General features: G+C 48.5%; 2 protein-coding genes across 2 annotated transcripts in view; one reads left to right on the forward strand and one right to left on the reverse strand.

Annotated features, from left to right (window-relative positions):
- Nucleotides 1–785: 785 nt before the first annotated feature.
- Nucleotides 786–12,318, forward strand: LOC115546827 (centrosomal protein of 120 kDa-like; the record flags this gene model as incomplete). The annotated part of the gene is given in 12 exon segments (XM_030360598.1): nt 786–911; nt 913–945; nt 947–966; nt 1,915–2,038; nt 2,458–2,602; nt 4,673–4,821; nt 5,733–5,930; nt 6,183–6,389; nt 9,001–9,115; nt 10,011–10,236; nt 10,951–11,100; nt 11,453–12,318. Coding segments are annotated over 12 exon segments (1,686 nt in total), but the record flags the coding sequence as incomplete, so codon positions are not given.
- Nucleotides 12,319–12,678: 360 nt separating this feature from the next.
- Nucleotides 12,679–24,733, reverse strand: part of LOC115546658 (muscarinic acetylcholine receptor M4-like) — a 43,813-nt gene continuing 31,758 nt past the window's right edge. The window contains exons 2-7 of the mRNA XM_030360293.1: nt 21,159–21,784; nt 18,523–18,677; nt 17,082–17,289; nt 14,379–14,480; nt 13,417–13,704; nt 12,679–12,915 (exon numbers count right to left, since the gene is read on the reverse strand). Of these exons, the coding sequence (XP_030216153.1) occupies nt 12,679–12,915; nt 13,417–13,704; nt 14,379–14,480; nt 17,082–17,289; nt 18,523–18,677; nt 21,159–21,784 (1,616 nt within the window). The remainder of the gene's footprint in view (nt 12,916–13,416; nt 13,705–14,378; nt 14,481–17,081; nt 17,290–18,522; nt 18,678–21,158; nt 21,785–24,733) is intronic.

Consider the following 24,733-nt stretch of genomic DNA (forward strand, 5'->3'; position numbering starts at 1 on the left):
AACATTGTACCTAACCCTAAACCGACATTCACAATGATGACAATAATAAAGAAGTTACCTTGAAACCTACTGGTGATAAAGTCAGTAGAAGAGGTTAAAGTTATAAAGTCAGTAGAAGAGGTTAAAGTTATAAAGTCAGTAGAAGAGGTTAAAGTTATAAAGTCAGTAGGAGATGTTAAATTTATAAAGTCAGTAGAAGAGGTTAAAGTTATAAAGTCAGTAGGAGATGTTAAAGTTATAAAGTCAGTAGAAGAGGTTAAAGTTATAAAGTCAGTAGAAGAGGTTAAAGTTATAAAGTCAGTAGAAGAGGTTAATGTTATAAAGTCAGTAGGAGATGTTAAAGTTATAAAGTCAGTAGGAGATGTTAAAGTTATAAAGTCAGTAGGAGATGTTAAAGTTATAAAGTCAGTAGAAGATGAAAAAGTTATAAAGTCAGTAGGAGATGTTTAAGTTATAAAGTCAGTAGGAGATGTCGGTAGGAGATGTTAGTCTAAGTGGAAATATATTAATGAAGCCTGTGAGTAGTGCTTTGGTACCACTGTGTCACATTGTGTTACGCTGGTACCACTGTGTCACATTGTGTTACGCTGGTACCACTGTGTCACATTGTGTTACGCTGGTACCACTGTGTCACATTGTGTTACGCTGGTACCACTGTGTCACATTGTGTTACGCTGGTACCACTGTGTCACATTGTGTTACGCTGGTACCACTGTGTCACATTGTGTTACGCTGGTACCACTGTGTCACATTGTGTTACGCTGGTACCACTGTGTCACATTGTGTAATTGTGTAACCTTGTGTTAGGTCGTGACTTCCCGAAGAGCCAGCGGGCGTGTGTGGTGGTGACGGCTCGGTTCGATGGAGAGCGGCTCTCCACTGACCCTGTGGAGAGCCGAGAGCAGCCCCAGTTTCAGCACGGAGCTGGCCTGGGAACTGGACCGCCCGCACCCTGCACCAACACAGGTCAGGACCAGGGGCTAGACCCACACAGGACCCGGACCAGGGGGCTAGACCCACACAGGACCCGGACCAGGGGCTAGACCCACACAGGACCAGGACTAGGGGGCTAGACCCACACAGGACCAGGACTAGGGGGCTAGACCCACACAGGACCAGGGGGTTAGACCCACACAGGACCAGGACTAGGGGGCTAGACCCACACAGGACCAGGGGCTAGACCCACACAGGACCAGGGGGCTAGACCCACACAGGACTAGGGGCTAGACCCACACAGGACCAGGACCAGGGGGCTAGACCCACACAGGACCAGGGGAGCTAGACCCACACAGGACTAGGGGGGCTAGACCCACACAGGACTAGGGGGCTAGACCCACACAGGACTAGGGGGCTAGACCCACACAGGACAAGGACCAGGGCTAGACCCACACAGGACCAGGACCAGGACTAGGGGGCTAGACCCAAACAGGACCAGGACTAGGGGGCTAGACCCACACAGGACCAGGACTAGGGGGCTAGACCCACACAGGACCAGGACCAGGGGGCTAGACCCACACAGGACCAGGACCAGGGGGCTAGACCCACACAGGACCAGGACTAGGGGGCTAGACCCACACGGGACCAGGGGGTAGACCCACACAGGACCAGGTCCCAGGGCCAGGGGCTAGACCCACACAAGACCAGGGGGTTGGACCCACACAGGACCCGGACCAGGGGCTAGACCCACACAGGACCAGGACTAGGGGGCTAGACCCACACTGGACCAGGACCAGGGGCTAGACCCACACAGGACCCGGACCAGGGGCTAGACCCCACACAGGACCAGGGGCTAGACCCACACAGGACCCGGACCAGGACCAGGGGGTTAGACCCACACAGGTCAGGACCAGGGCCCGGGGGGGGAGGAGGCGGCACACACTGAGGGGTGTAGGTGACGGTGTAATGCTCCTCCAGGCTCCAGAGGACCCCCATCAAGCTGACGGTGTTTGCGGTGGGCAGCGGGACGGGGGGAGAGTCGGGGGGAGATGCACTGGGCTACGTGGTTCTGGAGCTGCGCTCCGTCCAGGAGATCAGACAGGTGCACCACCTCCACATCTACACCCTCTACTGGCACCACATCTACACCCTCTACTGGCACCACTTCTACACCCTCTACTGGCACCACATCTACACCCTCTACTGGCACCACATCTACACCCTCTACTGGCACCACATCTACACCCTCTACTGGCACCACATCTACACCCTCTACTGGCACCACATCTACACCCTCTACTGGCACCACATCTACACCCTCTACTGGCACCACATCTACACCTCTACTGGCACCACATCTACACCCTCTACTGGCACCATTCGTGATGTGTGTGTGTGTGTGTGTGTGTGTGTGTGTGTGTGTGTGTGTGTGTGTGTGTGTGTGTGTGTGTGTGTGTGTGTGTGTGTGTGTGTGTGTGTGTGTGTGTGTGTGTGTGTGTGTGTGTGTGTGTGTGTGTGTAGGAGCCCCGCTGGTACCCTCTCCTCAGCAGTCGGTTCTCCCAGCGGCGGCCTGCCCTGCTGCTCAGCGTTCTGCTGGAGAACGACACCAAGACCCCCCACGCCTCTCCTGATAGGTTCAGAGCCAAGAAGGCCCCGCCCAGACCAGGTCAGCTCCATGTACCTCTCCTGATAGGTTCAGAGCCAAGAAGGCCCCGCCCTGACCAGGTCAGCTCCATGTACCTCTCCTGATAGGTTCAGAGCCAAGAAGGCCCCGCCCTGTTCAGCTCCATGCTCCACAAAGTCCTGCAGATAATGTATTAATAGCACTGTGAGGGACCGACGTGGTCGCCCCAGGTATGTGGGATGCTGACTCAGGGGACTGGAGAGTGGGGACAAAAAGTGTGAAGAAAGAGTGAAGTTTTATTTCCTTCAAAAACAGTCCCAAAATAAATCCAAAAAAATAGCGTAGCATAATTTAGCATGACTATAGCCTAGCATAGCATAGCGTTACTAGTACTGGCCTCACAGCCAGACAGCACCTACCGTCACTCACGCCAACACGAGATTCCCCTAAATAAGGAAAGGAAATTGGACCATCAAGGCCGGTTGGGCCATACCACTACCATGGGGGACATTTGCTGGCCAAGGCTAAACGGAATGACCTACTGCGGCGGAACTAAAATTCCACCAATCAATTAGCTGGTTACTGATGCCCCGTCCACACGGAGACGATCTTTTGGTGAAACCGCGTAAGTCTTGTGCGTTTCGGCCAACCTTCCAGAACGGAGCCGGCGGATCCGGTGCCCGAAACCGCACATTTCTGAAACCATGTCCCAGGGTGGTTTCTAATCTATCCGGACCTATGCGGTTTCGTGTTAGGATTCGTGTGGACGCCCAAAACGCAAACGATGACATCATTAGCCCCCCACCAGCTGGGGGACGTCAGAGTTGGGTTTATCTTCTATTTTTTTTTTTTTGCATTTTTTTTGTGGCTTTAAATAATGCCCCTTGATGAATTTAATTACTGACTGTACATTAAAAAGTATTTCTGCTCAATTTAAAAGGTTGAATCTCCGCGTGACTGACTGTTTGTATACAGCGCGCAGGCTGTATGCGCGCAGGCCTGATGCGCTCCACTTTTTTCTGTGGAGAACCAGCGTCTTGAATATTGACACCAGCGTTTCTACAACTCGATGCGTTTTCACAATGAGTCCGTCTTAACAGAGATATTCCTGAAACGCATCAAAGGAAAACGGAGGGGAAAGATTGTTTTCGCCCGTCTGGACGGGGCCTGTTCTTCTCGGACTGTATGTTTGTAAACATCGAGCAGGCTTTATGCGCATGCTCGCCTCTTCTTCTTCTTCTTTTTGCTGGAGTTATGTGGCAGAAGCAGCGCCCCTTATGGGCCTGGAATGTATACCACAGGGGAGGAGGAGGAGATATTCCTGAACCGCATAAAACGAAACCGGATCGTTTTCGCCCGTTTCGGGTCCGTGTGGACGGGGCCTGAGACAGTGAGAAGGGGTTTCACTTTCTCACAAGCAACTTCTCAAACAGATTTCTATGTGTCAGGTTCGATATGCTCTGGTTCTGTGTGGTAGGTTCTATATGCTCTGGTTCTGTGTGGTAGGTTCTATATGCTCTGATTCTGTGTGGTAGGTTCTATATGCTCTGGTTCTCTGTGGTAGGTTCTATAGGCTCTGGTTCTGTGTGGTAGGTTCTATATGCTTTGGTTCTCTGTGGTAGATTCTATACACTCTGTTTCTTTGTACAGTAGGTTCTATACGCTCTGGTTCTGTGTACAGTAAGTTCTATACTCTCTGGTTCTGTGTACAGTAGGTTCTATACGCTCTGGTTCTGTGTACAGTAGGTTCTATACACTCTGGTTCTTTGTACAGTAGGTTCTATATGCTCTGGTTCTGTGCATTAGGTTCTATTCACTCTGGTTCTGTGTACAGTAGGTTCTATACGCTCTGGTTTTGTGTACAGTAGGTTCTATATGCTCCGGTTCTGTGTACAGTAGGTTCTATATGCTCTGGTTCTGTGTGCAGTGGGTTCTATTCGCTATGGTTCTCTGTGGTAGGTTCTATACGCTCTGGTTCTGTGTACAGCAGGTTCTATACGCTCTGGTTCTGTGTACAGTAGGTTCTATAAGCTCTGGTTCTGTGTACAGTAGGTTCTATATGCTCAGGTTCTGTGTACAGTAGGTTCTATATTCTCTGGTTCTGTGTGGTAGGTTCTCTCGTCGTGGCTGATCTGGTCCCAGAGCGGCTGGAGGCGGTTCTTGTGCCGGAGCAAGGCTACCACCAGGTGGGACCCCCAGAACTCTGCTCCGACATGTTCGTCCTGTCTGTCACCGTCGCCTTCGCCTCCAAACTAGAGCAGGTAAACAAACACCCTCAACACGTTGACCTTTAACCTCTGACCTAGAGCAGGTAAACAAACACCCTCAACACGTTGACCTTTAACCTCCGACCTAGAGCAGGTAAACAAACACCCTCAGCACGTTGACCTTTAACCTCCGACCTAGAGCAGGTAAACAAACGCCCTCAACGCGTTGACCTTTAACCTCCGACCTAGAGCAGGTAAACATCGCCCTCAACACATTGACCTTTAACCTCCGACCTGGAGCAGGTAAACAAACGCCCTCAACACGTTGACCTTTAACCTCCGACCTGGAGCAGGTAAACAAACACCCTCAACGCGTTGACCTTTAACCTCCGACCTAGAGCAGGTAAACAAACGCCCTCAACGCGTTGACCTTTAACCTCCGACCTAGAGCAGGTAAACAAACGCCCTCAACGCGTTGACCTTTAACCTCCGACCTAGAGCAGGTAAACAAACGCCCTCAACGCGTTGACCTTTAACCCCCGACCTAGAGCAGGTAAACATCGCCCTCAACACATTGACCTTTAACCTCCGACCTGGAGCAGGTAAACAAACGCCCTCAACACGTTGACCTTTAACCTCCGACCTGGAGTTGGTAAACAAACGCCCTCAACACATTGACCTTTAACCTCCGACCTGGAGAAGGTAAAGAAAACGCCCTCAACATGTTAACCTTTAACCTCTGACCTGGAGCAGGTAAACAAACGCCCTCAACACGTTGACCTTTAACCTCCGACCTCAGCAGTAACAGCTGAACATTTGGAACGGGCCCATCTACCTGAAATAAGAACCAATTAGCATTGTGTTCCGTTACTCTTAACGGGCCCTCGTTAAACGGTCATCAGCGTTGACCAGTAACAGCCCATAACCGGTCTGTTAATGGTCACGTGATGTCATGTGATGTGCAGCTGGTTCCCAGCACCGTGCCGCTGGCAGCGGAGGGGGCGGACTTCTTCTTCTACTACAGCCTGCTGGGTAATGACATCACCAGCGCTCCGTTCCTCAACCTCCTCAGTCCCTCCTTCCAGCCGGAGCGCGCCTCCGTACGCATCCGCAGCACAAAGCAGGTCCTGCTCACCTACCTGGGCCAGCAGCCTGCTCTACAGGTAACCCGTCTGTCTGCCTGTGTGTCTGTCTACCTTGGGCCAGCAGCCCGCCCTCAAGGTGACATGTCTGTCTGCCTGTCTGTCTCTCTGTTTGTCTGTCTAGCGGTCTTTAGTGGTTGCGTACCGACCTAACTTGCCTGTCTGTCCACCTGTCTGTCTGCCTGTCTGTCTCTTTGTCTGTCTGTCCACCTGTCTGTCCGCCTGTCTGCCTGTCTGTCTCTTTGTCTGTCTATCCACCTGTCTGTCTGTCAGGTCCATCTGTGTTGTGGAAGCCAGTCTCTGGGGAGTGCAGAGGTACCTCTGTCGGACCTGTCTCACTGCTGCGGGGCGCTGGACAGACAGACGGCCACGGTGGAGGGGGTTTTCGTCCTCAGGGGGGGGGGCAGAGGGCCCCCAAGAGGCCCCCCCGCCGACCTGCAGCCGTCAGTCGGCCTGGCCCTCAGCCTGCGGAGGGAGATGGTGGGAACTCACTCAGTCACTCAGTCAGTTCTATAGGATGATGGGTTGGGTGGTGGTTCTATAGGATGATGGGTTGGGTGGTGGTTCTATAGGATGATGGGTTGGGTGTTGGGCGGTGGTTCTGTAGGATGATGGGTTGGGTGGTTCTATAGGATGATGGGTTGGGTGGTGGTTCTATAGGATGATGGGTTGGGTGGTGGTTCTGTAGGATGATGGGTTGGGTGGTGGTTCTATAGGATGATGGGTTGGGTGCGTGGTTCTATAGGATGATGGGTTGGGCGGTGGTTCTATAGGATGATGGGTTGGGCGGTGGTTCTATAGGATGATGGGTTGGGTGGTGGTTCTATAGGATGATGGGTTGGGCGGTGGTTCTATAGGATGATGGGTTGGGTGGTGGTTCTATAGGATGATGGGTTGGGCGGTGGTTCTGTAGGATGATGGGTTGGGCGGTGGGGTGGTGGTTCTATAGGATGATGGGTTGGGCGGTGGTTCTATAGGATGATGGGTTGGGTGGTGGTTCTATAGGATGATGGGTTGGGTGGTGGTTCTATAGGATGATGGGTTGGGTGGTGGTTCTATAGGATGATGGGTTGGGTGGTGGTTCTATATGATGATGGATTGGGTGGTGGTTCTATAGGATGATGGGTTGGGTGTTGGGCAGTGGTTCTGTAGGATGATGGGTTGGGTGTTGGGCGGTGGTTCTGTAGGATGATGGGTTGGGTGTTGGGTGGTGGTTCTGTAGGATGATGGGTTGGGTGGTGGTTCTATAGGATGATGGGTTGGGTGGTGGTTCTATAGGATGATGGGTTGGGTGGTGGTTCTGTAGGATGATGGGTTGGGTGGTGGTTCTATAGGATGATGGGTTGGGTGGTGGTTCTATAGGATGATGGGTTGGGTGGTGGTTCTATAGGATGATGGGTTGGGTGGTGGTTCTATAGGATGATGGGTTGGGTGGTGGTTCTATATGATGATGGATTGGGTGGTGGTTCTATAGGATGATGTGTTGGGCAGTGGTTCTGTAGGATGATGGGTTGGGTGTTGGGCGGTGGTTCTGTAGGATGATGGGTTGGGTGTTGGGTGGTGGTTCTGTAGGATGATGGGTTGGGTGGTGGTTCTATAGGATGATGGGTTGGGTGGTGGTTCTATAGGATGATGGGTTGGGTGGTGGTTCTGTAGGATGATGGGTTGGGTGGTGGTTCTATAGGAATATGGGTTGGGTGGTGGCTCTATAGCAGGGATGCCAGGGTGAAATTGGTCAGGGGGCCAGATTTTTTTGAAGTGAGATCTCAGGGGGCCGGATTACACTATCGGACTGAAAAGGCCTGAAAAGGCCAAAGACTGACTCAACACATGGATAGGTAGGCTATTTTAAATTATGCTTGAAGGCCTACCGATCGAAAATAAATTGCATTGGCCCCAAAATAGCCTCACAATGAGGCCTACAATTACATAGCCTATAGCAGGCCTATGTAATAGTAGCCTACATTTATAAATGATAAATAACACCACTGTAAACTGTTAATAAATTGTATTTTATTTATTGAAGGCTTGCATAGGTGAACTAGGCGATCGCCTAGGGCGGCAAATGCGTTGGGGGCGGCAAAAGTGTTGGGGGCGCCCCCTGGTGGCGGCCTTAATAAATTAATCAATTTTAATGAAACAAGCGTGTTTTCTAAACACGTTTCGAAATGGAATGGAGAATGGGGGATGAAAAGTTATTGAATCGTAACAGACCATCAGCAGTAACATACCAACTGACGGATTCCCAAAAAAAAAAAAAAGTATTTAATTTTTTTTTTTTTTTATAAAAATTAAAAAAATACATATATTCCCCCCTTATCACCCGCGGGCCGGATGTGACATACAGTCGGGCCGGATACGGCCCGCGGGCCGTCACCCTGGCATCCCTGCTCTATAGGATGATGGGTTGGGTGGTGGTTCTGTAGGATGATGGGTTGGGCGGTGGTTCTGTAGGATGATGGGTTGGGCGGTGGTTCTATAGGATGATGGGTTGGGTGGTGGTTCTATAGGATGATGGGTTGGGTGGTGGTTCTATAGGATGATGGGTTGGGTGGTGGTTCTATAGGATGATGGGTTGGGTGGTGGTTCTATAGGATGATGGGTTGGGTGGTGGTTCTGTAGGATGATGGGTTGGGTGGTGGTTCTGTAGGATGATGGGTTGGGCGGTGGTTCTGTAGGATGATGGGTTGGGCGGTGGTTCTATAGGATGATGGGTTGGGTGGTGGTTCTATAGGATGATGGGTTGGGTGGTGGTTCTATAGGATGATGGGTTGGGTGGTGGTTCTGTAGGATGATGGGTTGGGTGGTGGTTCTATAGGATGATGGGTTGGGTGGTGGTTCTATAGGATGATGGGTTGGGTGGTGGTTCTGTAGGATGATGGGTTGGGTGGTGGTTCTATAGGATGATGGGTTGGGTGGTGGTTCTATAGGATGATGGGTTGGGTGTTGGGCGGTGGTTCTGTAGGATGATGGGTTGGGTGGTGGTCCTCTAGCTTCTCTCTCGCCTGCGTGTACGATCGAAGTTCATACAGTAATATAGTAATAATTGTATAGCAGTCGTAGTAAAGTCTCTTTCCTCACATTGCTCCAGTTGCCAGGCAACAGTGATGGAGGAGATGGGCCTGCCCAGCCAGCGGCCCCATCCCTCCTCGCCAGGCCCCCCCAGACACACCAGCAGGGGGCGCCCTGTCCATCAGCTCACACAGGTACACTGGTCTCTCCATGGAGGACCTGGCTCATCATGGCTTCTGCTCCTGCATATGGCATTGGACCGAAATGAAGAATTAATTAAGGACAATCAAGTATTACCTTTAGGGGTGTGACGAGATCTCGGGCCACGAGATCTCGCGAGATTAAACTCAACGATATTACCCGTCGCGTTAAAAATCGGTCTCGCGAGATTTGTGAGCTATCCAAACTTCTATTTGTGGCCTGTAGGGGCAGTAATGCGCCTTTGCTACGTCTAGCCTGCCAGAACCTAACGAAGGAGAAGGAAAAGAAGAAGAGGACGAGAAGGAGGGGAAGCAGCCATAGGCAGCCAGAATGACGTCGGAAAATACCCGTATTACCGTCGAAGATGCCCCCGCCACTTTTCAATCATTTGTCTGGCAGCATTTTGGGTACCCAGCGGAAATGATGAATGGCAGTAGAGTGACTGATAAGACGGACAATACCAAGTTGTCAGTGACATACTTGGTCAGACTCTGTTTGCACTATTTGCACTCTGTATTGACGGAGTAGAACTTTGATTTGGTTTCGCACATAATATTTTTTGCACTTGAAAAAAAGATAATTATTTCATTAAATGTATTTTACTCCAACTTTTATAAATTTTAGTTTTAGTTTCAATTTCATGCATGTAAAGAGTTATCATAAAACATTTCAAAATGCTTGTGCAACTCGGTTAAATAAAAGTCTGTTGGTCCAGTCATATTTTTTGTCATTGTAGTATTCTTAAAATCTCGTCTCGTCTCATTCTCGTGAACCGAATATCGAGTCTCGTCTCGTGAGCTGAGTGTATCGTCACACCCCTAATTACCTTAATACTGTTATTACCCTAAACAGGAATCCTAAACAACACTACTCCTCTCTCTGCTCCAGGGCTGAACTGGCTGGTGGAGGTGGAGCAGGGCCAGGGGGGGGAGGCGGAGCAGGGCCAGGGGGGGGGAGGTGGAGCAGGACCAGGGGGGGAGGTGGAGCAGGACCAGGGGGGGGAGGGGGGGGAGCTGGTCTCTATCCCAGCCTCATCGCACCACTTCTGCTTCTCTCTGGACCTCCGCAGTCTCACCAACCTGCTGCTCCCACACACCCCCTCAGTCGTCCTCAGGTAGGTCTGGCTGTTACTCACCTGGGTTAGGCTGTTACTCACCTGGGTTAGGCTGTTACTCACCTGTGTTAGGCTGTTACTCACCTGTGTTAGGCTGTTACTCACCTGTTTTAGGCTGTTACTCACCTGGGTTAGGCTGTTACTCACCTGTTTTAGGGTGTTACTCACCTGGGTTAGGCTGTTACTCACCTGGGTTAGGCTGTTACTCACCTGGGTTAGGCTGTTACTCACCTGGGTTAGGCTGTTACTCACCTGTGTTAGGCTGTTACTCACCTGTGTTAGGCTGTTACTCACCTGTTTTAGGCTGTTACTCACCTGGGTTAGGCTGTTACTCACCTGTGTTAGGCTGTTACTCACTTGTGTTAGGCTGTTACTCACCTGTTTTAGGGTGTTACTCACCTGGGTTTGGCTGTTACTCACCTGGGTTTGGCTGTTACTCACCTGTGTTAGGCTGTTACTCACCTGTGTTAGGCTGTTACTCACCTGTTTTAGGGTGTTACTCACCTGGGTTAGGCTGTTACTCACCTGGGTTAGGCTGTTACTCACCTGGGTTAGGCTGTTACTCACCTGTGTTAGGCTGTTAGTCACCTGTGTTAGGCTGTTACTCACCTGTTTTAGGGTGTTACTCACCTGTGTTAGGCTGTTACTCACCTGTTGTAGGGTGTTACTCACCTGTGTTAGGCTGTTACTCACCTGTATAATGGTGTGTGTCAGGTACTGGTACCGGTTCCTGGGGGGTGCTTCTCCCATCAGCACCAGCCCGGCGGTGGAGCTCCGGGGGGGGGAGGAGGTGTTCCTCCCTCAGTCCTTCTGCTCCTTCCACTTTGCTGCCCAGCCCCAGCAGGTGCAGCAGACCTTCACCAGGTCTGCCGCACACACACACGCACACACGCACGCACGCACGCTCTCTCTCACGCACACACACACTCCCAGACACACACACTCAAGGAAACACTCCAGGGACACACACAGTCTCACGGACAAACACACACTCACGGATAAACGCACGCATGCACAGCAGGTGGGACCCACGGTCCCCAGATGTGACCGGTCCCCAGGTGTGATCCGTGACCCAGGGTGTAACCTGCTGGGCTCCAGAGGTAACCTGCGGGGCTCTAGTGTGCCCCTACATGGTCAGGGTCAGGATTAGGGTTAGCTAACCCTAACCCTGACCCTGACCGGGCTGGGCTCCAGAGGTAACCGGGCTGGGCTCTAGTGTGCCCCTACAGGTGGAGGTGTGGTGTCGCGCCCCCGGCTCCAGAGACCAGCTGGTGGGCTCTGCCTCCGTGCCCCTGGCGCTGCTGCTCTGTGCAGAGCGGACTAGCTTCAGTGGTCCTCTGGGTCAGCCGGCCTGCAGACAGACGCTCACCACCACGGCACCCGTACTGTCCAACCACAGGTACTGGTAACCAGTTAACCTCACTAACACACTCTGGTACTGTCCACACAGGTACTGGTAACCAGTTAACCTCACTAACACACTCTGGTACTGTCCACACAGGTACTGGTAACCAGGTAACCTCCCTAACACACTCCGGTACTGGTAACCAGTTAACCTCCCTAACACACTCTGGTACTGGTAACCAGTTAACCTCCCTGACACACTCTGGTACTGGTAACCAGTTAACCTCCCTAACACACTCTGGTACTGGTAACCAGTTAACCTCCCTAACACACTCCGGTACTGGTAACCAGTTAACCCCCCTAACACACTCCGGTACTGTCCAACCACAGGTACTGGTAACCAGTTAACCTCCCCAACACACTCTGGTACTGTCCAACCACAGGTACTGGTAACCAGTTAACCTCCCCAACACACTCTGGTACTGGTAACCAGTTAACCTCCCCAACACACTCTGGTACTGGCCCCCCACAGGTACTGGTAACCAGTTAACCTCCCTAACACACTCTGGTACTGTCCAACCACAGGTACTGGTAACCAGTTAACCTCCCCAACACACTCTGGTACTTTCCAACCACAGGTACTGGTAACCAGTTAACCTCCCCAACACACTCTGGTACTGGTAACCAGTTAACCTCCCCAACACACTCTGGTACTTGCCCCCATAGGTACTGGTAACCAGTTAACTCCCTAACACACTGCGGTACTGGTAACCAGTAACCTCCCTAACACACTGCGGTACTGGTAACCAGTTAACCTCCCTAACACACTGCGGTACTGGTAACCAGTTAACCTCCCTAACACACTGCGGTACTGGTAACCAGTTAACCTCCCTAACACACTCCGGTACTGGTAACCAGTTAACCTCCCTAACACACTGCGGTACTGGTAACCAGTTAACCTCCCTAACACACTCCGGTACTGGTAACCAGTTAACCTCCCTAACACACTCCGGTACTGGTAACCAGTTAACCTCCCTAACACACTGCGGTACTGGTAACCAGTTAACCTCCCTAACACACTCGGTATCAGGTAACCAGTTAACCTCCTAACACACTGCGGTACTGGTAACCAGTTAACCTCCCTAACACACTGCGGTACTGGTAACCAGTTAACCTCCCTAACACACTGCGGTACTGGTAACCAGTTAACCTCCCTAACACACTGCGGTACTGGTAACCAGTTAACCTCCCTAACACACTGCGGTACTGGTAACCAGTTAACCTCCCTAACACACTGCGGTACTGGTAACCAGTTAACCTCCCGTTACAACTCCACTGGGGTAGCGGGGAGGTTAACGGATGTTAACATTAACCGTGTTATGGGTGTGATGAAGAAACAATTAGTGAGTGAAACAATAAAGGAAATGCCAACAGCAACAGATAGGTTGAACAAGGTTTAATGGGGCTGATTACAAAACACAACAGTAACATACGACAAAACCAGCGGGCCTTGGGACTTGAGTGTTGCCAAAGAAAAGAACCCAACAAAACAAGCTAAGCTAACAGCTATACAGCGGACCACACGTCCAGCTAACCTAACTAAACTAAGCCAAAAGTACAGCGGGTAGCAACACTCCTTTTTAAAGAAACTTTATGTTTAACCCTTAAGTCAAACTCAATGAACAGTTAAAAAAAAAGATTGTGTAAGCATTTAAGTATTACATCAAGTATTTGTGTAAATCAGTTTGAATTAATCTATGCGGCGTATGCTAAAACCTAAACCAGTTTCAGCCGCCCCTCACCCCTCATTACTCCCCGGTGTTTAACCGCCCTCACCTTCTTCTCCCGGGCGGCCATCTGCCTCTTCCTCTTCACCTGGCTGCGAGCGATGCTGGCAAACTTGCGTGCGACGGTGCGGGGGCGGTTGATGGCGATGGAGTGCTTCCCCCCGCCCTCCACCGGGGGCACTATCTCGATGGCCGTGATGCACTCGTCCCCGGCCTGCTTGGTCACGATCTTGATCTTGGACCACTTAGACGAGGGGTTCATGCGGGCCCCCACCGCGCTGGTGGTGGGTGGGGCCAGGGCGGTGGGGGGCGGGGCCGGGGGCGGGGCCGCGGAGGTCTGGAAGGGATGGAGCGTCGTTAACGGCACTTGATGTACACACTTATTGTATTCCTATCTTATATCTTGTATCTTTAAGGGCAGTTGACGCTGTGAACTACACTCTCCCTAGGGGGAGTAGCCATCTTTAAGAACGTATGTGGTAAGGGCGCGAGAACACGTCCGTCCTCCATTTTGTCTGTCTGGCGGCATGTGAGAACACACAAAATGGAGGACAATAATAATAATAATATATTTTATTTAAAACGAACTTTACATCAACTCAATGACCTCAAAGCGCTACAATGCACATGAAAAAGGATGAAAACAACATTAAAGACTTTAAAACTATCATAAAAGAAAACAGAGAAAAACATGTGAAATAGCAGTTTAGCCAAAGGCCTTTCTGAAGATATGGGTTTTCAGGCCTTTTTTCTAAGTATCCAGAGTCTGTGGGGCCCTACGCTGGTCAGGGAGAGCGTTCCACAGACCGGGGGCCACTGAGCAGAAGGCACGGTCGCCCATAGTGCGGAGCCTTGTCCTCAGAAGCCGGAGGAGGTTATACACATCGACTGCAGCCACCTTTGGCCTTCGCCGGTCGGAGCTACAGTGCACGATAGCACCGAGAGACTGCAGGATGTGAGGAATGGTGAACGATGGTAATCCAGGGATTTATTTATAAAGTATACCTCTACAGAGGCCCCTCCCTCGCTGGGGGGCCCGTCACGGGGGGGCTCTCCGGGCTCCGGAGGTGCGATGAAGGCGGTGGATGAGTCATTGCTGCTCTCCTTCTCCTCCTGGAGCACATGAGGAGCACATGAGGAGCACATGAGTTCACTTCAAACGATGGAAATAGTTTGCGCATACATTACTGTTGTGTGGATCGGTTTGGTCTCCAACAAGAAGACCGTTAACACCAGTACCTTTGACTTGTAACGGATCATACATTTATTAAAACTACTGAAACCAAGTAATTAGAAATAGTTTTGGGCATTAATTACTGTGGGTGAACATGTTTGGTCTCCAACCAGGAGTCCGTATAAACCAGTACCTTTGACTTATTACGGATCATACCTATTGCAATTATACAACCACTAACACCAAGGATTTACAGCTTTACCAAGTTCAGCATTTACGTAAGCTAACTAAGAAGTTAATCTATTTAATTATTTGTATTATTTATTTTTCTAACCCAGTTTTCAGCGTCGACTGGGGACCAAATCACTGAGGACAGGCTGTTTACCAAGGACATCTGCACACATATTGGCCGGCCTCAGAGAGTCCCCAGCGTTTGTTCCTTTACTGCCTTTGCCATTTCCCCTGGTCTTTAAGTAGCCTGCGTTGCATTTAGCTGAGCCAGAGCAGAAGAGACGGGGGTCTGTTTTACCTTCTACCTTCTGAGAGACGATAGCGGTCCACCTCAGAGGTCGAATCAATCCACAGAGTCTTTTGTTTACGCTGCAATCAGGGGGGAGGATCTGCCACATGATTGCACTCAGCCGTTCTGCAATCAGGCATATGCGTCTTTTGTCTTTGTTCTCCTTCTCCAGACGGTACAGTTTACCGTACTGTACGGCTGTATCCTGTATCCTGTCTGGTTCGTTGTCTTTCATGTTGTATTCATGATGGATTGAATCTGTTTCTAATACCTGGCTGCAACCAAACTTCCCCTCGTGGGGTCAGAAGATAGATTTGACTCGGAGTACAGACGATATACAACCGACGGGTTAGGGTGGTGGTTAGGGTGGAGGTCACCTGGGCTAGGCAGGGCTGCCGTTAAGGTGTTGGTGGGTTAGGGTGGAGATCACCTGTGTGGGGGCGGGGTTGGGTTAGGGTGGAGCTCACCTGTGTGGGGGCGGGGTTGGGTTAGGTTGGAGCTCAACTGTGTGGGGGTTGGGTTAGGGTGGAGCTCATCTCTGTGGGGGTTGGGTTAGGGTGGAGCTCATCTGTGTGGGGGCTGGGTTAGGGTGGAGCTCACCTGTGTGGGGGCTGGGTTAGGGTGGCGCTCACCTGTGGGGGGGCGGCGTTAGGGTGGGCTCACCTGTGCGGGGTTGGGTTAGGGTGGAGCTCATCTGTGTGGGGGTTGGGTTAGGGTGGAGCTCATCTGTGTGGGGGCTGGGTTAGGGTGGAGCTCACCTGTGTGGGGGCGGGGTTAGGGTGGCGCTCACCTGTGTGGGGGCGGGGTTAGGGTGGCGCTCACCTGTGCGGGGTTGGGTTAGGGTGGAGCTCACCTGTTTTGGGGCGGGGTTAGGGTGGAGCTCACCTGTGTGGGGGCAGGGTTGGGTTAGGGGTGTATCTCACCTGTAGAGCTGTCCCAAACGATTATTTTTCAAACGATTAATCTAGCGATAATTTTTTCGATTAGTCGACTAATCGAACGACTAATTTTACGATTAATCTAACGATTATTTTTTTCAGTTACCGATTATTTCACATTACTTCATCAATGTAACTTTTCACACAATATGGATATCAAAAAAATTGTTGTTAAAATATCAACATTTATTAAACATTTCTTTAACATGCCACTTTTTTGTGCAATAACATTGTGCAAACACAGCACTTAAATTGTGCAAACTGCAAAATAGTGCATTTTGATGCCATATGTAGTATCTAACAAATGAACAAAATAAGTCAATCAGGAGGAATATACCAAATAAAAAAATACTGTTCTACTCCTTCCTCCCTCTCTCATTGTGCAAACTGAAAAATAATGCACTGCCACCTCAGAGACCCAACTTCGAAAAGGATTTATGTAATTTAAATTGTCAACTTGTAGTGTGTGTTTACAACTTAGAACTTGTTGATAGATTGTGGAATTTCGACAGTCAACAGCTAGACTAGAACTACATAACATGACAAAAGTTCTCTTACTACTTAGAACTGGTTGCTAGATCGTGGAATTTCGACAGTCAACAGCTAGACTAGAACTACATAACATGACAAAAGTTCTCTTTTCACCTGAGTATAAAATCCGAACCCGACAAAGTCTATTCATAATATTGTAATAACCACGGAAGAAGTAGTGAATAAAGTGATTAGACAGCTTATTAGATACCTAATAAACCGTTGGAACACGCAAGACCGGTCACCATAGCAACGCTGGTAAACAAACCCTAGGAGCTCGGCTTTTGGCCGAGTTTTATACCACCAGCCTCTGTGCTCCTGCTACTGCTTGCCGCCGCCATTGTTCTGAATTTAAACGATTGGCGACTAGCGTTCTGGTGCATATTTACCGCCACGACTGGAGTGAGAGTGTGGGGGGGGGGGGGGGGGGGGGGGAGGCGACGTGTCGACGCAAATTATTCATGCAGACGAATTTTTGAAGTCGATTACGTCGACTACGTCGTTGTACCTTACCTGCGTGGGGGCGGGGCTGGACTAGAGGTGTACCTCACCTGTGTAGGGGCGGGGCTTGGCTGGGCTAACGGTGGAGCTGGTTCCGCTGGGTTCGGTTCCTCGATCTTGCCGTTCTTCAGCTCCTCGGCACCCCCGGTGGAGTCGGGCTCCAGGCCGGGTTTGTTGATGGGCAGGGGGCTGGGTTGGGGAGTGGCGTCGTTGTTGTTGTTCTGCTTCAACAGGTGACTCTTCAACAGACTCGGGGTTCTGGGGAATTGAGTGAAAGTTAATTGAGTGAAAGTTAAAATGTGTGTTTATAAATGATCAGAACATATCCACATGGTGGTGGCCTACTCTGACTTGGTTTGTGATAGTGAGAATAAGTGGCATCTGCTGAGATCCAGCCTTTACGTTTTCTTCACGTTTAGACTTGACGTTCAGCCTTTAAGTTCTCTTTACACTCAGACTTTACATTCTTGTTTCCTTCAGACTTGACGTTCTCTTAATGCTCTCTTTACTTTAAAGGCCGATTCATACCTCCGGATCCGGACGAAATTCGTCCGTCCGCCCCAAACGTTGCCTCCGGGACTACCCTTCATACCGCCGTCTGGTTTCAGCGTTGTTATAGATGTTACGCAATAAATCCTCTAGAGGGCAGTGACTGTTATTTCACAAATTAAAGGCATCGACAATCGCAAACATGACATCTGTAGAGATGATTTTGCTTTGTGTCACCCGAAATCTGCAAAGAAAAGTGCAAAAAGTGTGCGGTGGCATGTGACACCCCGCACCAACTCGCAGATTATCTCCTAAAATGTTGTTAAATGACCAGTTACAACTCATTGCCAAAGCAGGGGAACAATAAAATTAAAAGGTCAGGTATATAGTATAATATAAGTATAAAATGTTAAATACAATATATATACATGTTAGATATATACTACTATTATCTATTTTCGCGAATGGTCTGACTTCTGACTCTATACTGCCGCCTCGATTTCCGGTGGTATTGCTCCGTTTCTCCCGGAGCACTCCGGATTCGTAAGCTCAGAGGCGACGGACCCATTGACGGACGAAACACCTCCGGGACCAGACGAAACGGTCCGTATCCGTATTTACCGTAGGGTGTGAATGGGCCTTTAGACTTTCCGTTGTTGTTAGGTTCAGACTTTACATTCTCTTTACACTCAGTCTTTTTGTTCTTGTTTCGTTCAGACTTTACATTCAGCCTTTACGTTCTCTCAATGTTTTCTTTACAGTTAAGACTTTACGTTCTTGTTTCGTTCAGACTTTACATTCAAACTTAACATTCTCTTAACGTCCTCTTTACTTTAAGACTTTATTTTCTTGTTTCGTTCAGACTTTACATTCAGACTTTAAGTTCTCTTTGTTAACGTCGGTTCTGATGCGGTTCCGTTTGTGGAACTCCGAAAAGCACTTTAACACGTTGCGTCACAAGATGGACTCCACCTTAGCGTAAAGGAGGTAAACGGTCCTTACTTGATGCCTTTCTTGTCCTTCTTGTCGGGCTTGTGTTTGGACACCCTGCTGCGGGAGGCCAGGGAGATGTGGATGTACAGGACGGTCATGATGATGACTGGCAGGTAGAAGGCTGCGATCGCCGTGCCGAATGTCACCGCTGGGTTCGACAGGAACTGAGCAGAGACAAACAGGAAGTGAGGATGACATGTTAATGAGGTCAAACCATGTTCTAATGAGAACCAAGAACCATGAGGAACCAAACTTTGGTGAATGTTCAGCTGATGTCTTTCCATTCGGTCAGCGTCTTCCACTGATAATAGTTCACTGCTAATAGCGTGTTAGCTTCATCACTAATAGCGTGTTAGCTCCATCACTAATAGCATGTTAGCTCCATCACTAATAACTTGTAAGCTTTACCGCTAATAACGTGTTAGCTTCATCACTAATAGCGTGTTAGCTCCATCACTATAACTTGTAAGCTTTACCGCTAATATCGTGTTAGCTTCATCGCTAATAACGTGTGAGCTCCATCGCTAATAACGTGTTAGCTTCATCTCTAGGCTAATATGAGAGATAGGGTGATCAGTTTAAAGAGTATTCTTTGCCGGCAGTTAGTAATGGATTGACGGTGATTGGTGAGATTGACTGGGTGAGTCTGTTGATTGGTCGTCCCGGGCTCTCTCTCCTCTTATTGGAGGAAAAGAGACACCACAGCCACTGAGAGTTTGTTTTTCATCAAATCAATGTTAAGGCTGCTCTAAAAGATTTGTATTAAAGGCTAAAGTTTGTGAAAGATGGGAGCAGTTCATTATAATAACGCTCAATAATAAGGAATGAATACACCTTACAGAAACAAGAATTTGCTTGGCTAAAGACGTCAATTCTTAAGTTTTCTTTTGTCTCTTATGAGAGATATGTTGTGCTTTGTTATCACTGCTTTTAAATTGCATATGAATTCATCAAATACAGAAAATGGATTTAAAGAAAGGTGACTCACAAATTCCTCTCTCCATGAATAGCAATGTTCAGGAATGGGTTTTAAAAGACTAGTTTGTTTTTTTACCTTTATAAATACAGTTGGATCCTTTTGGTCTGCTTGCCAGCCGGCGCATAAAGCACTTTTTAGGAATCATTAATGAATTAAAGTAGCGTCCAAATAAAAATACAACACATATTGAACGTTGGCTTACCAAGTTCTTGCTAACAGATGGCAAGATAAAGTCTAAATTGGACTTTCTAATACATACTGAACTTGATACATTAATACCCATTGATATATGTTAATATACGTTACCTGTGCATAACTGTTGAAACAGTATTGAACGTGATACAATAATATACATTGTAATACATTTATATAGATGAATACACATTAAGATACATTGATTAACGTTACCTGTATATAACTCATGCTGAACTTAACATGACTCTCCAGACCTCACTGTTAAAACAGTTCATACTAAACTAGCAACAGGTAAACGTCAGTTAAACGCGTTATTAACGGCGTTAACGCAAACCAAATTTAACGGCGTTAATTTTTTATCGCGCGATTAACGCAATTATTTTATAAAAAAAAAAAAAAAAATTTTTTTTTTTTCTTTGGCTCAAAACAAAGAAGCAGTAGCCTGACTGCTATGTTCAAATGACATTTGTTCAAAGCAGTCGTTTAATTGCACTATATGCTCTTTTTTTGTATCGTCCTGTTTTGATCAGTGTATATGCCAATGTTGTTATCAATAAAAAATCATTTGCACAAGGCAAGCCGATGCACTTCACCATGTTGATAAGAGAATTAAAATGAGAAGAAAAAAAATCAAGGGATATTTAGCATAGAAAAATAATTTGTGATTAATCGCGATTAATTAGAGTTAACTATGACATTAATGCGATTAATCACGATTAAATATTTTAATCGCTTGACAGCTCTAATTAATATACGTGAATAAGCGTGGTTAATATACCTCCATTAATGTACATTAATAAAGACTACCTGGACGGCACTAATCTCTCCCTCACTATAAACTCATAGGCCTACTGACCGCGATACATTAATGTACACTAGTAGATTAATAAAGGTTACCTGTATGTAACACTCTCCTCTTCCCCACAATGACCTCATACTGACTGTGATACACTAATATAGCTGTATACAACAGTTTAGACAGTACTGACCTAGATACATTAATAAAGGTAACGTGTGTGTAACACTCTCCGGAGGGCACGGTCTTCTTCCCCACAATGACCTCATACTGACCGTGATACATTAATATACCTTTATATATAACAGTTTAAACAGTACTGAACTAGATACCTTAATAAAGGTAACCTGTGTATTACACTCTCCAGAGGGCACCGTCCTCTTCCCCACGATGAACTCATACTGACCGTGATACATTAATATACCTATATATATATAACAGTTTAAACAGTACTGACCTAGATAAATTAATAAAGGGTCCTCTCCCCCACGATGACCTCATACTGACAGTGATACACTAATATACATTTATATAGCTTAATGTACGTTGTTGATATACGTTGTTACCTGTATGTAACACTCTCCAGAGGGCACGGTCTTCCCGCCCATGATGAACTCTTACTGAGCGTGATACATTATATACCTTTATGCACGTTGTTAATATACTGAACGGTACCTGTATGTAACACTCTCCGGACGGTACCGTCCTCTCGCCGACGATAAACTGCCAGAACAGGATGGCGGGCGCCCAGAGCACGAAGCTGAGTATCCAGGCCGCCGCGATCATCAGCCCGGCCATCTTGGTGGTCCGGCGTGACGGGTAGCTGAGCGGCTTGGTGACGCAGAAGTAGCGGTCGAAGCTGATGATGAGCAGGTTCATGACGGAGGCGTTGCTCACCACGTAGTCCAGGGCCAGCCACAGGTCGCACACCACGGGCCCCAGGGGCCAGTAGCCCGCCACCATGTACACCGTGTACAGGTTCATGCTGAACGCCCCGATGATGAGGTCGGCGCACGCCAGCGAGAATAGGAAGTAGTTGTTCACCGTCTGCAGGTGGCGGTTGACCTTGATGGACAGCATCACCAGGATGTTGCCCGTTACCGTGACGAAGCTGAGGGAGCCGGTCACCACGGCGATGAAGAACATCTCCACGGCCTTGTAGGGGCCGCTGGCCCCGGCGGCGGCGGCGCCGTCCAGGGTGGAGCAGTAGACGGAGGAGGAGGAGTCGTTGGAGGAGGAGGAGGAGGAGCCATTGCACAGGGTGGGGGTGAATGGGGTGTTGGTCTGGTTGATGGAGGAGCCTGGGGGGGAAGGGGGGGGGGGAGAGAGAGAGAGAGAGAGAGAGAGAGAGAGAGAGAGAGAGAGAGAGAATTAGACTTAAAAACAATCAGCGCTCTTTGGCTTTAAGTTGGTCTCCAAGTGGTTTGTGATTAGCAAAACGGTGAGTCTTGTCATTATATCTGCTGTTCTGTTGTCTCGTTTCCTTTCTGAGAGTCACCATCGTTTATCAGTCAAACGTATCACCTCTGAGAAGAATGTGTCCTTTATCTTTACCTGAGGGACAGGTTGATTGCACAAGAGCTGAAAACATGGCCAGAGATCATTATTCAAATTATTACACTTTCGATCTATATCTTCAACTTAGTCCTTCATCTCCATCTGGATGAAGATAAACTCTCTGGCCTGGCCAAGCTTCTCCTCCTCCCGGTGAGACCTTTCCACACAGCTCCACTGTGCAGAGTCTTCCTCATTAGGACCTACCATCTGCAGCTCTGTCAAACTCCGGCTCAGATCAGGTTTGTTTCATGCGTTTCCTCAGTCTACTGGTCACACGGATTCCCTCTGTAGAACATGTTGGAGAACCGGCCTTCCTGAACCCACTCCAGTCCGGTCTCATGGACCCACATAAACCCTAGACCGGTCCAGACCGGTCTGATGAACCCTGACTCTGGTCCAAACCGGTCTGATGAACCCTGACTCTGGTCTAAACCGGTCTGATGAACCCTGACTCTGGTCCAGACCGGTTCGATGGACCCATATTACCCCTCCTGGGTGGGTGGCTCACAACCAGCCAGTCCTCTGAAGGGATCAAAGTGAAACGGCTTAATCATTGACAGCTTAATTCCCTCTGGGGAATATTTTGCCAGCGTCCCACACAGTATTATACTCGGGTATCCCTCAAACTCTCTCTCTAGACTCTGCATAGCCATACTTATTGTATTTTTGTGCATCCTAGCACATAATGTGCACATTTATTGTATGTTTTACGTCCTGGCACTTTAAAACAGTACTTAGCATGGTGTAGCACCTTATCCTAGCTATCTGTGTTGTACACGGGGAATGGGTTAACCTAGTGATGGTTGGTGCTTGGCACTTGGTTCTATGAACCTCCTTACTGTACCGACACAGAGACATATTGTTGTTTCTCTTTCTTCTTACAAACAGACTTATTGTAAGTCGCTTTGGATAAAAGCGTCTGCTAAACACCCTGAATGTAAATCAAAGGGAAACGGCTTGATCACTGACGGCTTAATTTCCTCTTGGAAATACGTTGCCAACATTCCATTCAACAACAAGCCCACCTTATATCTGGGTCACTCTACACCTAACCCTCTCATCCATTGGGGAACTCTCACCCTCTCATATATTTGGGAACTCTCACCCTCTCATCTATTAGGGGATCTCTCACCCTCTCATCTATTACGGGAACTCTCACCCTCTCATCTATTGGGGGAACTCTCACCCTCTCATCTATTGGGGGAACACTCACCCTCTCATCTATTGGGGGAACTCTCACCCTCTGATCTATTGGGGAACTCTCACCCTCTCATCTATTGGGGAACTCTCTCCCTCTCATCTATTGGGGGAACTCTCACCCTCTCATCTATTGGGGGAACTCTCACCCTCTGATCTATTGGGGAACTCTCACCCTCTCATCTATTGGGGAACTCTCTCCCTCTCATCTATTGGGGGAACTCTCACCCTCTCATCTATTGGGGGAATTCTCACCCTCTCATCTATTGGGGGAACTCTCACCCTCTCATTTATTGGGGGAACTCTCACACTCTCATCTATTGGGGAACTCTCAGCCTCTCATCTATTGGGGGAACTCTCACCCTCTCATCTATTGGGGTGCCTTTAACACTCTCATGTGATCACGTTTCCTGAAACCTCAACTCAAAACAAGCCTTTAGCGTATAATCTGTACAGTATAGATGTTTTGTTATGAGTAAGAAGTTTAATGTTACAGGTAAAGGATACATGCTTTACATTTAGTCAGCATTACAGAATTATAATGTGTTCCAGGTATATGCATTTCCTCTGTCGCGTCTAGCTGGTTCAGCGGTTCATTAAAATCTGGAGAGACGCCGAGATCGTTTAATGGCCTGTGGCATGTGCCACCGCGACCACTGACATACCATGGCATATGCCGTTCTGGAACGGTAACTGCCGTTCTGAAACGGTAACTGCCGTCGCGACCACTGACATACCATGGCATATGCCGTTCTGGAACGGTAACTGCCGTTCTGAAACGGTAACTACCGTTCTGAAATGGTAACTGCCGTCGCGACCACTGACATACCATGGCATATGCCGTTCTGGAACGGTAACTGCCGTTCTGAAACGGTAACTACCGTTCTGAAACGGTAACTACCGTTCTGAAACAGTAACTACCGTTCTGAAACGGTAACTACCGTTCTGAAACGGTAATGCCATGGCATATACCGTTCTGGAACGGTAACTGCCGTTCTGAAACGGTAACTACCGTTCTGAAACGGTAATGCCATGGCATATGCCTTTCTGGAACGGTAACTACCGTTCTGAAACGGTAACTGCCGTTCAGGTGGAACGGTAACTGCAGTTCCCAACAATGGTATGTGACACCAGCATAACTCCTCCGTATAATTTCAAGACAGGTATTGCCATAAATGTAAAGGTGTATATATATTTGGTATTTATTGACACAATATCACAACATAACGCCGTAAATAAAGGGATTTACACGTTTCTCTCGTCCGTGCTGTTGTAAGGATATTTCCGATCTGTTTGTTGTTGCTTTTGTAATGACAGATGCTTTTGAAAACAGCCGGACTTGCTCCGGTGACGGTAGTTATAGCCTAGCCTTCTAGGTGGCCATAGAGCTATAGTCTATTGCTTTGTTCCAATATCCATACTATCCGCAGTCATTATACTTTATTTTAGTATGACTTATTTTTTATATAGTTTGAGTACGTAGTGCGTTGCCAGTT

The sequence above is a fragment of the Gadus morhua genome, chromosome 7 (assembly GCF_902167405.1).
Source record: "Gadus morhua chromosome 7, gadMor3.0, whole genome shotgun sequence".
In the NCBI taxonomy this organism is placed as follows: domain Eukaryota; kingdom Metazoa; phylum Chordata; class Actinopteri; order Gadiformes; family Gadidae; genus Gadus; species Gadus morhua.